The sequence below is a fragment of the Odontesthes bonariensis genome, chromosome 11, assembly GCF_027942865.1.
Source record: "Odontesthes bonariensis isolate fOdoBon6 chromosome 11, fOdoBon6.hap1, whole genome shotgun sequence".
Lineage (NCBI taxonomy): Eukaryota > Metazoa > Chordata > Actinopteri > Atheriniformes > Atherinopsidae > Odontesthes > Odontesthes bonariensis.
The window spans coordinates 17,946,942-17,962,166 of NC_134516.1; the positions used below are offsets into that span (position 1 = coordinate 17,946,942).

The following is a 15,225-nucleotide window of genomic DNA, read 5'->3' on the forward strand; positions in this document are numbered from 1 at the left end:
CTGGCTTATTGCCACACTTCGGCTCATTTGTGCCTGCATATTAAAATGGAGGGGACTCGTGGGTTGCAGCAAAAAGAGCAACGCACTGATACAATTTCTAAACTGTGTTCACAGACGATGGTTTCTGCAAGTGTTCCTGAGCCCGTGCAGTGATTTCCATGATAGAAACGTCGCTGTTTTTAATGCAGAAGAAGATCACAGGCACCTCATTTTGATTTGTGTCCCTTTTGCACACAGATTAATATCCAGTTTATGGAATATTAAAAGAAACTCAGGATCTGAGGGATTTTGTAGCCATGACTACAACCACTGGCAAGAATTATGGAGTCGGCGCACTCAGAGGATGTTCATTTAGCTGTTTTATATTGTAGAAAATAATTAAACTAATCACAGATAAGGCACAGTAAGTTTTATTTAAGTTAAACACACCGGCTTTTTAAAACGTACCTCAAAAATACAACAAATTTTCTGTCTTTTTTTTTAGCTTTTATTAGGATGAAGTGAAGGAAAAAAACATGGATTCACTCAATCACGAAGGGGGAATGATAGAATCATCTTGTAATTTGCATTTCTTAAACAATACCTGCGCAAGTCTTAATAAGGAAATGAGTCTGTAGTTAAAAGAAGGTGCTGGCAGAGCTTAAGGAGCTGTTGCACCCCAACAGGAAACATGGCCCCAACAAGAGAGCTGTCAGCAGAAACAAAAGAAAGGTTGATAAAACTCCTTCAAGAAGGTAATGCAGCTCAAAGTCTGACGAAGGATCTTCCCAGTCAGCGATGTTTAATATTAACTACAAACAAAATGTGAACTTTGTAAATTCACCCTTTTTCCTCAGAAAGACGTTTTAACTCGATGGCAAACAATGCAAATCTCAATCTGATTGAAAAGTTACTGAGAAGGAGCAGCCAAATATAGATGTTAGAAGATGAGGTTCCCACTGTAATTATTTAAAGTGCGCATGTGTTTGAGTTGGTGATGTATTATCAGGGTTCATGTGTGTGTGTGTGTGCGTCTGTACAGAGCTGTGACGGTTCTGAATACACTCTGCAAGGCCCAGCCGGTGGTGATGACATCACAGGGCTGTCAGTTGAGCCAGCCCACTACCAGCTGCTGTCTGAGCTGGGTGAGATTATTTCAGAGACGGAAACGTCTAAATTACGTTTTATGTACACTCCAAATTTTTCAAAACAACATGCCGACTTACTGTCGCAGGGAGGGGCTTCAATAATCTGAGCCAGGTGAAGATGGCGCGCCACATCCCCACCGGCCAGCTGGTGGCCGTCAAACAAACCAACCTGGATGAGTGCACAGAGGAAGAGCTGCTGCAGATTATGGTGAGCCGCACCCAAGAAATGGGCTTCAAGAACATGCGTTTGTTTTTCTTTTGTCGTTAAAATGTGTCTTCATGCTTCTCATCCCTCAGAACGAGGTTCTGCTGTCCCGGCTCTTCCGTCACTCCAACCTGCTGACCTCTCGTCTGGTCTTCAGCTCCTGCTGCCAGCTGTGGGTTCTGACGCCACTCATGGCCTACGGTGAGCCACCGCCACATCCTGATCACTTTCATCCTCTGAAGCCATCAGTCATACGGCACGGTGCAAAAGTCTTCATCCAACCCTCGTTTCTTTATGGATTTCCAGGAAAACAGGAAATAAATGCAGTGATTTATTGAAACAATCATAAATTTAAGTAAAAGTATATAAGCTAAAAAACAGAGAAAGTACAAATATAACGAGCTCTAAAGTGAATATCTGCTCTGAGCTCCTTTATCCTCCAACTCAGCCTGAACCCTCTCAGACCAGCTTTCTGTCCTTTCTTTAAGGAGTCTTCAGGAATAGTTCTCCAGGCTTCTTGAAGGACAACCCAAAGCTCTTCTTTGGATGTGGGCTGCCTTTTGTTCCGTTCTCTGCCAACATGACCCCACACTGCTTCAGTAATGTTGAGCTCCGGGCTCTGGGGAGGATTCATCCCTCCATCAGACCTGCTGCCACTGATTTTCAGCCCACTTCTTGTGTCCTTTGGCACAGCTCAGCCTTTTCTCCCTGTTTCCCTTCCTTAAGAACGGCTTCCTGACAGCCACCCTTCCATGGAGCCCATTTCTGATGAGGCTTGGGCCAACAGCAGATGGATCAGCTGAAGGTCCAGATGCATCTCTCAGCTCCTGTGTCAGGGCTTTGCTGGAGTTTTTCCTCTTTCTTAAGGACATCACTTTCAGATCCTGTTCATCTGCTGTAGATAGTTCTTTAGGCCTGACACTTCTTCTTTTGTCCTCCACTTGTCCAGTTTCCTCAAATGTTTTAAAACTGATTTGTTGCTAAGTTGCCTGGAGTTAGGCGTCTTATTTATGCTTGAATGATTTATAGGTCAGAGTTAAGTGGCTTAAAGAAAGAAACGCATTCCTCTGAAAATGCTCAGGTACAAGGACTGGACTGAAAATGAGAGAAAAAGCAGAAAATGTCCAATCTTTTAAAGTCTGAAGATCTTTACAGGATTACAGGAAAGTCTGGCTGTTTGTAAGTAAAATATAAAGAATTGAGGGTTGGATCAGTAAAAGACTTGCAGACTTGTATGTTCATGTCTGGGCATGAATTTTTAGTTTGAGTTTATTGACTCTTTCTACTGCAAACATAAAATATCAGAGTTGCTCCAATCGAAGCCTTCAGGTTTAACAATAGAATAGATGCTAAATCTTTCTCTCTCCTATGGCTTTGCCTGCAGGCTCTGCAGACACCTTACTGAGAACATATTTCCCAGATGGAATGAGTGAATCCCTGATAGCTTACCTGCTGTACGGTGTGCTGAAAGCCTTGGAATACCTGCATCGGATGGGTTACGTTCACCGGTCAGTGAAAGACTTTTTATTTTTTAGTGAAATTGTGTATATGTTGACGTCTGTTTCCCACCTGTTTCTCCCTTGTCAGGGGGCTTAAGGCCAGTCACATCCTGCTGTCAGGGGAGGGGCGTGTCTACCTCTCAGGACTCAGCAGTGTTTACAGTATGATGCGCGATGGGAAGAAAATGAGGGCTGTGTTCGACATGCCCCACCACAGTCCAGCTCTGCTGCCGTGGCTCAGCCCAGAACTGCTGCGACAGGTCAGGACGTCTTCCTGTCACGTAACGTTAGCTCCGAGTCTGTTGAGCTTAGCTGGCTCTTTATTTCCTCCCTGAATGCTCGGGTCAGCACAGGATTGATGCCTCATTTCTGCAGAGCATCAGTCTTCTCTCTGCTCTGTTTGTGGTGTTTTCCTCAGCAGGACCTGCACGGTTACGGAGTGAAGTCGGACATCTACAGTTTGGGTATAGTGGCCTGTGAGTTAGTCAGTGGTCGGGTGCCTTTTGCGGACATGCCACCCACTCAGGTAATGATTTAGAACGTGTATTTATACGACTGCTGATCCACGGTTTGCATCAAGTTGTGAATCTTCCCGCTCAGATGCTGCTTCAGAAGCTGCGCGGCTCCCACTGCTGCCTGCTGGACGTGGCTCCGTTCCCACTGGGGGAGCTGGGGGGGCTGAAGGTGTCGCGCTCGGGCGTGGACTCCGGCATCGGGGAGAGCGTGGCCACGGGGAGCCTGACGCACAGCGCCACCGCTCCCCCTGCTGAACGGCCTCAGAGCCCCGGACCCAAAAACCACTCGGCCACCCTGCACAACCTGGTCCAGCTGTGCCTGCAGCAGCAGCCCGAGCGCAGGTGCTTACAGCGAGGAAGCAGCCGAGTTTACCGTGTGAGAACAGTGTCACAGATTTTAATGCTGGTGCTGGTTCTGCTCTTGTCCTCCGTAGACCGTCGGCATCTGAACTGTTGAGCCACGCCTTCTTCAAACAGGTGCGTTTCTATCAGGATATCTTTATAATAATAATCCAAAGTTTGAGGTTTTTTTTTTTTTTTTTTTTTACTAAAAGCATTTCAGTGCAGTCATGGTTTTTGCCTGAAAGTTTGTGAACCCATACTTACAAAAGAAGAAAAAAACAGTTTTATTTAAAGAGCAGGGATCTCTTTATAGTGGAACTGTGTCATGGCACAAGCAAAGGAGATTTCTGATGTTAATCAGGCTGGAAAAACTTACAAACCCATAAAAAGAGTCCACAGATCCTCAGTCTGTTTGACTGTGTTCCAGTGAGAGAAATTCATGGTCATCAGAAGTGGTCAAACCCACAAATATCACTCTTCAGAGCAAGGTGTGTAACAGCCTATGAGATAACAAAGCTACCCAGAGTAACTTCTAAACAACTCGTTTTCTATCTCACATTGGGATTTTGGCTTTTCCTAACCAGTTTTCTCCACCGCTGAGGTAAGTGAGTAAGTGGCTGCACATGTGACAGACTATAAAAACCCAGGGAAATATCCACGGATCGATATTTTCACAACAGGAACAGTCTTTGTTAGAGTGTTAGCCTTCAAAATAGCAACCACTGGACCACACAGATGTTGATGAAGAAGAAAACGACTGCTTTCCAAAATTGACATTTCCTTTTTTTTTTTTTTTTTACCTCAAAGTTTTCCAAAAAAGGAGAATCTCAGGTTATTATCTACTGGACCTGCTACACAAGTTCCTCTAATCCCATAGAAATGTTGTAGAGGGACCTGAAGCTGTTCTGTTAAGAAACATGGAGTCAAAACTCCTTCAAGTTACCAGTTAACAGAAGCTTTTTGTAGCAGCTCTGCTGCATCAGGAGGTAACAGAATATACTGAAACATGTTCGGCTGATAAGAAGCATTCCTGAAGGTAAAAACATGTCCGAGCCCGGCTTTCTGCTTGCTTACAGGTGAAGAGACACACCAGAGACTCCTTCCTCAGTCTCATGTACCCAGCAGTGCCCGTCACAAGCCCCGAAGACCCACCGGTGTCCAGCCCCCCCACCCCCTCGTGCCACGCTCCATCACCAGCCGCCGCTGACCCTGCAGAGACCGTCTGGGACTTCTGAGGACCCTCAGATCTCTGACGAGCAATCCAAACACCAGACAATCAAAGAAAAGCAATGAGGCCAAACTCTACTGTGCTTTTATTTTTTACCATTATTAATAACCCCAAACTCTGAGCCTTTTCTTAAATAGTTTTGTAGTTCTATTTTTGTTTGCCTGATGCATAGGGCGCTTTGGGTCAGGGGACTGTGAGCCAACTGTGAAAGTGCTGGATCCAAGAAGCTGCTGCGAACTCAAAGGAAGGATCGATAGTCATAACGATGAACTGTGGGTGAGCAATCAGACCAAACCCATCCGCTGACTAATAATCACTCCACTTCCTCCTGATGTAAAAGATGACTAAGACTTAGAGGAAAATTCCACCTTTTAGATGCTTTATTGTTGGAAGTATTGCTGCATTTCAGGGCACGTCTTGTTCATTTTATGGTGCTCATTTCACACATGTGCACCTCCAAAAAAAAAAGTTGGGACACTGTAAAATGTAACTGAAAGCGAATACAATGATGTGCTAATATCACAAACTTAATACTTTATTCACAAACATAATGTTTAATGTGAGATATTTTACTTTTATTTTGTTTATTTTATTTTTTTTTTTTTATAGACTTTCGTTATTGGAAGCAATTTCACAGGTAGCAATGTAGCAGTACAGCGCAACAGAGAAGCCTTCCATTCTATCATTTTCCCCAGTTTTTTTTATCCCTCCCACAATCCCACCCCACGCAACGGAGAACAGAAGAATTCAACATCAACATATAAACAGTACAAGACACATACAACAAACACATGAATACGGAAAATGACAAAGTAAACTAGTAAATTTAAATAAAAATGTAAAAAAAAAAAACAACAACAATGAAAAAAAGAAAATAAATATAAATAAATAAATATGTGGGGGGTTCAGTCGTTGCAGTCAGGCAGAGATGTCAAAGATTGATATTTTACTTTTTAATGGAAAAATATCAGAAACACGGCTCATAAATGTTGGGACAGCTCCATGTTTCCCACTCTGCATCATCCCCTCTTCTTTTAAGATTAAGATCAGATTTATTGTCATGCATACACACGAAATTTGTCCTCCGCTTTTAACCCATCCAGGTTGGCACCTGTTTGACACACACATGCACACACACTCAGAGACAGATGCCAACCTGGGCCGGTGGGCAGCCATGAAGCACCCAGGGAGCATGGGGGGTACGGTGCCTTGCTCAAGGGCACCTCAGCCGTGACAAGGAGGTGGACTGACACCCCTCCAGCTATCAGTTCCACCAGTCTTTTTTTGAGTGGCGAGCATGGGAATCAAACCGCCAACCTTCCGGTTATTGGACGACCAACTCTAACCACTGAGCCACGGCCGCCTAACAACTTTTAACAACATCTGGGAACACCTGGAACTGAGTAGACCAGCTGCTGGACCTTTGGGAGAGGAATGTTGTCCCATTGTTGTCTGGTAGAGGATTCTAGCTGCTCAGCAGTCCTGGGTCTTCAGTAAAGCCCCCCCCAACACCATCAGAGGTGCAGGCTTTGAACTGAGAGCTGATAACCAGCTGGATGGTCCCTCTCCTCTTTAGTCTGGAGGACGCAGCGTCCATGGTTCTGATCCATCTGACCACAGGACAGTTTTCCTCTTCAGTCCATTTTAAATGAGCTTTGGTCCAGAGGAGACGGCAGAGTTTCTGGATCATGTTCCCATGTGGCTTCTTCTCTGCCTGATGGAGCTCTAACCTGCATCTGTGGATGTTACGCTGAGCTGTGTTCAGACCATGATTCCTGGAAGTGTTCCTGAGTCCAGGCAGTGATTTCCAGGACAGAATCAGGTCTGTTTTTAATGCAGAGCTGCCTGAAGCCCACAGAGATGTCTCCAGATCCTCTGAATCCTTTGATGATGTTTTGTTCTGTAGATGATGGAAAATTCAGTCTGACGAACATTATTCTGAAATTGATCCACAATTTGTCGACACAGTTTCTGCAGATTGTTGAAGCTCTGTTCATCTTTACTTCTGAGAGACTCTGCCTCTCCAGCCTTTTGTTGCCCCGACCCAACTTTTTTGAGACGTGTTGCTGCCCTCAGATTCAAGATGAGCTCATAGTTTTTATTCGATAGTAAAATGTCTCACTTTAAACATCTGATATGTTTTATTGTGAGTAAGATATTAGATTTGTAAATCATTGCGTTTTGTTTTATGTACATTTTGCACAGCATATCGGCTTTTTTGAGAATCTGTTTGTTTCTTCACATCCTGTATAATGTTTGTATGTTGGTGGGAGGCTGTCGTACCTACTGATCCTCTCAGATGCCACTAACTGAACCTGAATGAACAAAAGCACCAAGAAGCAACAACCCAACATGTAAAACTGACAAGCTGACGGTACATGAGGGTGGATTTTTCCTTTATAGCGCTGTTGTGTACTCAGAATGTGAATTGTGAATCCTGAAGTTCATAAAACGGAGACATATATGCATTTAAATCCATCTGTGATGGAGGTTTTTAAACTAAGCTGAGGGCAAAATAGGGTAAAAAACTGTCTCAGTCAAACCTGAACTGACATGCAGGTTTTTATCATGGATTTTCAACAGTATTAACATATTTCTGCTGTATGTTCGAACATATATGCACACAGTGTTCCTGTATGATAATTGTAGAACTTATCACGCACAAGAGGCAAGCTGTGCACACAAGCAATAGAAGTGCAGTGTCTGGTGTTGTTTTAGTGTAGCGGTTAGAAACCACCGATCTTTCCTGCTCTGATCATCAGTGTTCCTGCTGAGTTCTGTAACCACTTATCCAACAAGGCCTTTGTGTTTCAATGAAACCTGCATTCAGATTTTGGTGAACTCTCTGTAACTGTGATTAAGTGTACTGTGTGTGAGAACTGTGACCTGCAGTACATATCAAACATGGTAGCTGTAAAAGCCTTACATATATATACTGTATGTGTATATACACGCACATTATGAATTATACAGTATCTATATCACTCTGTACACACTCACACACACGTGTCCATATATATGTGTGTCGGTGTGTCTCGATTGGTTTTCCTGAATTTTGTGTTGATTGATAAGTGCAGTATTCATAAAACAATGTATGCCTTCAAGTTAAAAGATATTAAGTATGATTATTCCTGATTCATCCCTTTTTTTTTTAAGTCTCTCACACTGATGATAACTCAACTGTGTTTCTGAATTTCAGGAGGTGGAAGAATATAATTATTATAGTAGAATATCACAGAGATATCTCATGAATCCAGCACTGAATATACAGTTGTTGCATTCATTTTCACATTTCAGGCTGAAGTTGGGTATTTTAGGGCTATTAATGAGGTGAAAACAACAATAATGTTAAGTCGAACAGGTCCACTGAATTGGTCCCAGGGTGCTCAGGTCCTGTGGCTGCAGAACGAGCCCAGATCATCAGCCCTCCACCACCGTGCTTGACAGTTGGTATGAGGCGTTTGGTTTTCTCTGACTTGAAATTGGATGTGTGGTACTTTCTCTTTCACATTCACTTTAACATTGAATTCGTCAAGCAAACCAATGTTCCCAAAGTAAATTATCCAACTATGACAAGATATTTTCTGTTCTTATATACTTTAATTACTACGAGATGACCGTTTTTATGGTCTTTAAAATGAACTTTTCTCGGTTTATTTAGGTTTTTCATTAGTTTGTGTGAAACAATCTGCAGACATAGACTATTCTTTGGTCATGCTTTTTAATGAAGGCTGGAACAGGTACACGAATAGACACATCTTGCCTCCAACTCTCACTTCTGAACACTGTCAATGTGTCGACGGGGAGGAAAAACCTGCGTTTCTTCTTCATTGGTAAAGAAAATAATCCTCAAACATCACATAAACACAATTACAGGTCTCCCGTTGTACACATTTATTTTCTGTTCCACAGGGCGGCGGTAAAAGCTAAAAACAAACCGAGTCCAGCCCTTAGCAACCGCGAAGGTCCACATCGACAACGTAAAGTTGGGAACAAGTGTCGCAAACACACTGAGCGCTTTGACTCATGCTAAGAGCACATTTCGCCACTATTAAACATGGATTTTTCTGTTATAAAACCGACACAAAAGAAAGAAATTGTGTCCTGCAACGAAAAGGCAGTTTAAGCCCAATAAAGATTTTCCAGTTTTATGCCTGAAGCGCATTCATTCAGTTACTGCAGTGTGGGTTGTTTCCGGTTCATTAAAATAAAAGTTCGTCCCGTTACGTGCTAACAGAGCATTTAATTTAACAAACGTCTGTATATGGGAAGTTATTGATGTTAGAGCCATGTTGGGAGTTATTGGCAAAGTTACTTTGGTCAAGTTACTTTTTGACAGAATTATGAAGCCAATTTCGGAGTTTAAGAAATGTTTTTAAATATATAGACTTAAAATGAGTCAAAACACAATGTTGTGAGTGATTTTTGTGAGTGAGTTTTGAAAAGATATCCAGTTAACATTTGTTTTCTTACGATAAGAAACTTCTGTGGGAATTTAAGAACAGAGGTTCATTATCTGTTGAAGACTGAACTGTAAAGATGGCGTGCAAATTAAAAAAAAAAAAAAATTACATCTTACCTTTAGCACCAGAAACAAATAAAATGGAAAAATGTACATCCTAAAAAGTTTAGGAAAGATAGATTTCCAGTTTTATTGAGTAAATTGTGGAAGTTTTATTCATTGTATGAGAAGTTATAGATGTGAAAATGTTTAGATAAAAATATACGGTACATAAGAAAAAAATATATATATCAGTGCAAGAAGAAATGTTATGGAAGCAAAGATACTCAATTTTCTTAAAAACAGTATGTTGTCATAACTTTTATTCTAAATGTATTTTTACAGAACATCTAAAAATGTAATAACTTGGAATTTAGCTGCAAAAAGTTTGATTGTTTCTATTAATCTTATTTTTGTGAAGTATTATTATTAATGAGCTCAATAAGCTCATTAATAAGCATATTGTATGTAACACCCATATGGGTGTTATACAGATCAAATAAATGATTATGCATTTATATATTTAAAATGAATAACTTATCTTAGTGCTTCTTCCATTGAGTGAAAACCTGTGAGCTGCTTTGAAATATTTTATCGTTAGCCTTATTATTGGGAAATTGACAATTTTCTACTAAACATATTTTCTTTTTTTTATATATATCAGGTTTCTTGTTATTTATACTTAAAAGTAAATTATTGTCCATAATCAGTTATTTCTCGTTTAATGACGTGTAATCCTTATTATTAGTCATATGATTGTATTAATATGTCAGCTGTATCCTCAGTGTGCTGCGTTTTTCTTCACTAATGAAACGTAACCTCACTTAATGTTTAAACATTAAGTGAGGTTTACTCCACCACGACCGAACTTTCCAAACATTTAAACTTTAAATGTTTGGAAAGTTTGGTCGTGGTGGTGGATTAAATAAAGTAAAATTACGTTAAATAAATCTACCTCTCTTATTTTGAAATGAATCCAAACAGACGTTGAAGGGAGTTTCCGGTTTACGAGCGTGGCCGCTGTCGCGAGCTTATCACAGTAACAACAACTCAGTGGACGGCGTCAGTGACGTCAGTTGGCCGTTTCTTTACTCAGGTAACAGTTGGCCGTTTCTTTACGCAGGTAAGTGGTCTTCAAGTTGTCGACGGTTTGAATCCGTCTGCTGCCGTTTTTATCTGCTTTTATGCGACTCGGGTCGCCGGGCAGGCTGGGGCGGACGAGGCGTTTCTGTCACATGAAGAAGAGGAGGAGGTGGAGGAGGAAGACGGGGGGCTTAAAAAAATAGAAATAGGCTTTTTTTTTTTCTCTGTGGTAGACGCTTTTAATGGTGTGTGTGTTTAGCCAAAACCGCCTCAGTCCGTCTGCGCCCGGAGCCCAACAGGGCAGCTCAAAGTGCACAGGGAGTTGCACAGTTACTGGAGGTATTTTCGCCATTTGTCTCACCGTGATATCTAAGTGTCTCTGTTGTGGTATCCATAGCGCAAAACGCCGCTGGAAGGACCTCCAAGAAGCCCGGGCCCCTGATGCTCCAGTCCCCTCCTCTGTCATGGTCATGGAATGAGCACAACTCCAGAGCTCGTCAAACCTGGGTCATTTTTAGCGCTTGTGAAGGAGTGTTAGACCTCGCCAGAGCTGGGCAGTCATGGTTTTGGGCGTTGAGAGGTTTAGCTCATGATGGAAACCATGAAGCAGCCAGGGAAGTGACCACGGTGGACACCGCAGCCTGAGGGTGTCCCTCACAGGCACCATGGCATCCAAAGAGAGACTGTACGAAGTCTGGATGCTCTACTGCACCAAGGTAAGGTGGGCTACTGCTGGCCCCCGGGTGTTGGTGTGGGGTTAGACCGCTGGGATCTGCAGGCAGAAAGGTCAGCTTGCACTGGTGGCCTATCACAGCCACATTTAAACCAAAGTCAACGGGTGGTAAAGCTTTGTGGCAACATTTACAGCATTTTTTGGTGCTCCTTGTTACACTTTTCAGGATGCAAAAGCTACTTAAGTAGCACGTATAACAGTACATGTTCCTAAAGCACTGCAGTAAAAAGGCAGACTAATGAAATCACTTGTAGATCTTTAAGGAATTAATTCTAGGGGCCACATTGGTTTTTATAAATGAATAATTCATCCACTGTAGCATAATGTTACACAAAGATTGTGTCTTCTTTGTGTCCTGCTGACTAAATTGCATGTAAAATTCAATGTGAAATCAATACAACGGCATCGGATAAACGATAGGATGGTGTTGGGATGTGATGATGCTGCATTGTTTTTGCAGTGCAGATCCCGAATGAATGACTCTGGAGTAGAGACAGCACCCCTTGAGTCAGCTGTTGGCTAGATTTAATTCGCCCTGCGATAAAGCATGCGCACACCCTGGCGTCCAATCAAAACGGCCTGCCTGAGCCGCTCCTCACGTGAGCCTGGCTGCAGTCGCTCACTTTCTTCCCACAGTAATCCCTCACAGTGACACACACACACACACACACACACACTACGACCCTCCTCCCATAAAAGCAGAGCTGTTATTCTTCCATTTAGGAACGAATAATCCTCGGCCTGAGGAGTAAAGCACATGAGTGCTGACACATATAAGGGCATCTTTTCCAAGAGGAGGGGGTGTTTGTGGTTCTTCTCATGCCCGCACACACTTGTCACAGTCTCTTGTGAAAATGCCAGCAGTTTCCAGCAAGCGTTTGCTCGAGCAGGACAGTTTATTTGCATTAACTGAGCATTATGCACCCAAAAGGAACATTATTTTTCTCTATTTTCACTATTTTTCTCTGCATGAAGCCAAAAGAGATGCATTTCTGTACATATAAGTGTGGCCTGTCTTTCAGCTTGAGCAGCTGAAACTTAAGTTATGGCTGCCAGGATGTTTCTTTGCCATATATATATGTATATATATATATGTGTGAGGGTTGCCAGGATAAGTTGTCTGTAAGGAAAACTTGCAGTCACGTGGCCTAAATCAGATGAGGAATGTTTGGCTCCTGAGGTTTGGCTCTTGTCTGAGCTCTAAGATCAGACCCCCTGTGTTTCACTGAGGGGTTAATAGATCCACAACTAACCACTTACAGCAGCCTCTTGTTGTCTCGGTTCAGCTCAGCTGGTTGTGGTTGTCGACTTGCGTTTTTGAGTTTAAACCGAGCTGCAACGTCTTGCTTTTTCTACATATAGTAACGTGTAAAAGAGGTGCAGCAATGTACTGCAGTGTGCAAACATAAAAGGAAACACACTATATTAGACAAAAGAGAGTTTGTACAACTCTACAATGTTAAGTCTGAGCTCCTTTCTCCTCCAACTCAGCCTGAACCCTCTCAGACGAGCTTTCTGTCCTTTCTTTAAGGAGTCTTCAGGAATAGTTCTCCAGGCTTCTTGAAGGACATCCCAAAGCTCTTCTTTGGATGTGGGCTGCCTTTTGTTCCGTTCTCTGCCAACATGATCCCACACTGCTTCAGTAATGTTGAGCTCCGGGCTCTGGGGAGGATTCATCCCTCCATCAGACCTGCTGCCACTGATTTTCAGCCCACTTCTTGTGTCCTTTGGCACAGCTCAGCCTTTTCTCCCTGTTTCCCTTCCTTAAGAACGGCTTCTTGACAGCCACCCTTCCATGGAGCCCATTTCTGATGAGGCTTGGGCCAACAGCCGATGGATCAGCTGAAGGTCCAGATGCATCTCTCAGCTCCTGTGTCAGGGCTTTGCTGGATGTTTTCCTCTTTCTTAAGGACATCACTTTCAGATCCTGTTCATCTGCTGTAGATAGTTCTTTAGGCCTGACACTTCTTCTTCTGTCCTCCACTGGTCCAGTTTCCTCAAATGTTTTAAGGACACACTGCACACCATGCTGAGATATGCCAAGTTTTCAGCTAACAGCTCTTTGGGAATCACCTTGTTGCTGCAGAAATCCTGTTTTCTGTCTGTCAGACTGTGTTATCTTTGCTGTTTTTCACAGATGCAACTAAAGAAATGGGAACAAATGATGTGTCTCTGTGACAGGCTGCTGGGAACAAAGTGCCTAAAGATCCAGTTTAAAATGGCTTCTTTGCTAAGTTGTCTGTTTTGTGTGGACACAACACTGGTTCTTCCTTTGAGTTAGGAGCCTTTTTTCCGTGTGAATGAACAAAAACACTGGACTGGACTGAAAATATAAAAGCCTGAAGAACTATTTATCAAGACAACGTTAAAAGATTACAAGAAATCCCAGAAAAAAAACCCCAAAGAGATGAAGTTTGGATCAAGACTTTTTACTGTAAGTTATTTAGTTTATATGAGTTGAAAGGTGTTTTAATCTTGTGATTATCCTGATGCAGTTCCTCTATAATATGTCCTGTCTGTTAAATGATTGACAGCGGTAAATGAGACACGGCTGCCTTTAGAGTCAGAGGTTACCCACTACACTCAGTCAGGTGAGCATTGTTCACAATGGAAGCTTTTACAGTACCTGCAGCCTTTGGCTTCATAGGCAGAACCAGTTGTTCCTGTTTGGTCGGGTAGATCTCAGCTATGTGTTTATCTCTTAGTGCCATCCACCTGACCCTCAGCCAGTTCCTGCTGCTCAAACAGGAACAGACTCACTTTCTGCTCTAACTGATGTGGGACTCTTGAATTAAGGACCCAGAACTTTGGCCCAAGGAGGATATGAAACACATTTCTGTCTATATTTCCAGCCAGCAGTGGCAGCTGTTGTTGTGGCTCCAGCTGTGGAGTCTGTGTTGTCGTACGATCAATCCCGTTTAACTTTTCCTCCTCTTCCACATGTGGATTTAACTTTATTTTTATGATCTTGGAGTTGACGTAAACATTGTCAAACACACTGGACCACGCTGGACATGTTGTCTCATACATTGTCCTCAGTCCTCTGTGTCCCTGATCTTTCTGAAGCTTTTCCATTTCTTCTTGAGTCTTCTTCGGGAGTCACTTTCTCCATCTTATAGATTTCCTTAACACTTTGAACCCATTTGTCCAGAGTCGGTGGGTCGGCCTGATTCCATTTCCTTCTTATTGATGTCTTTCCAGCCACCATTAAGATTTTAACCAAATATTTATCTTTCCCTCTGTACATATTCATCTGGAAGGTACAAAACAAAACTCATTCAAAAGCAAATGGTAACCCAGGGTTTTTCCCAGCTCAAGGGTTTTATCTAATCTGTTGTGAGCTGCTAGTTTGTTAGTTTGTCTTATTTATTGCGCTGGGTGTGTGTATATCACTGAGGATGCATGATCGAATGCTGATATGAGTCTAAATGACTTTACTTTAGATGCTTTATGGATTCGTGGAGGAGGTTCTCCTGTTTTCTTTGTGATTTTAATCTCCTGCTTGTAAATATCTAAAGAATCTGTTGTCGGGTCTAAACTGTTATGGAGTTATTTTTGTATTGCTCTTTATCTCCGATCAGATTTAGACTTTCAGAATTTCAATTTCTTTCCACTTTGCTTCATAGTTTGATTCACATCAGAGGTGGATGTATCTCAGTTGTGCTGAGGTGTGATATTCCTCCAGGTACTATTTATCTAAGTTTCACTATTCAGTGTCGCTGAGACTCAGCCCCGAGTTCACGGGTTCCTTCTGAAAGTGTTTGTAAAAAGAAGGCGTGTGAATTTTAACACTTCTAATGGGACTTTTTTTCTCTGAGCTCAGGCAACAACTAAGGTGCTGTTTACACATACCCGGGTATTTTGATAAACGCATATTTTCTAACCTTCGTTTAAAAAAAAAACTTGGTGCACATAGCCCCGTTTAAAAAAAAAAAAAACACGTCTACATTGATACGCTATCAGGAGCTGTTAAATTACGCCAAGCCTGACGG

At 42.4% G+C, this 15,225-nt stretch overlaps 2 protein-coding genes across 8 annotated transcripts in view; both read left to right on the forward strand.

Annotated features, from left to right (window-relative positions):
• Window positions 1-8,041, forward strand: part of stradb (STE20 related adaptor beta) — a 12,722-nt gene extending 4,681 nt beyond the window's left edge. For 4 of the 5 annotated variants that reach the window (XM_075477812.1, XM_075477811.1, XM_075477814.1 and 1 more), the window contains 9 exons: window positions 1,022-1,124; window positions 1,214-1,335; window positions 1,425-1,533; window positions 2,717-2,840; window positions 2,920-3,091; window positions 3,250-3,357; window positions 3,432-3,688; window positions 3,781-3,823; window positions 4,765-8,041. In XM_075477812.1, the coding sequence (XP_075333927.1) occupies window positions 1,022-1,124; window positions 1,214-1,335; window positions 1,425-1,533; window positions 2,717-2,840; window positions 2,920-3,091; window positions 3,250-3,357; window positions 3,432-3,688; window positions 3,781-3,823; window positions 4,765-4,923 (1,197 nt within the window). In that variant the 3' untranslated portion in view covers window positions 4,924-8,041. The remainder of the gene's footprint in view (window positions 1-1,021; window positions 1,125-1,213; window positions 1,336-1,424; window positions 1,534-2,716; window positions 2,841-2,919; window positions 3,092-3,249; window positions 3,358-3,431; window positions 3,689-3,780; window positions 3,824-4,764) is intronic. The other variant, XM_075477813.1, reaches the window with a different exon arrangement.
• A 2,397-nt stretch (window positions 8,042-10,438) lies between these two features.
• The window catches only part of nbeal1 (neurobeachin-like 1), a 53,005-nt gene continuing 48,218 nt past the window's right edge, over window positions 10,439-15,225 (forward strand). For all 3 annotated transcript variants that reach the window (XM_075477817.1, XM_075477819.1, XM_075477816.1), the window contains exons 1-2: window positions 10,439-10,540; window positions 10,898-11,216. In XM_075477817.1, the coding sequence (XP_075333932.1) occupies window positions 11,166-11,216 (51 nt within the window). In that variant the 5' untranslated portion in view covers window positions 10,439-10,540; window positions 10,898-11,165. The remainder of the gene's footprint in view (window positions 10,541-10,897; window positions 11,217-15,225) is intronic.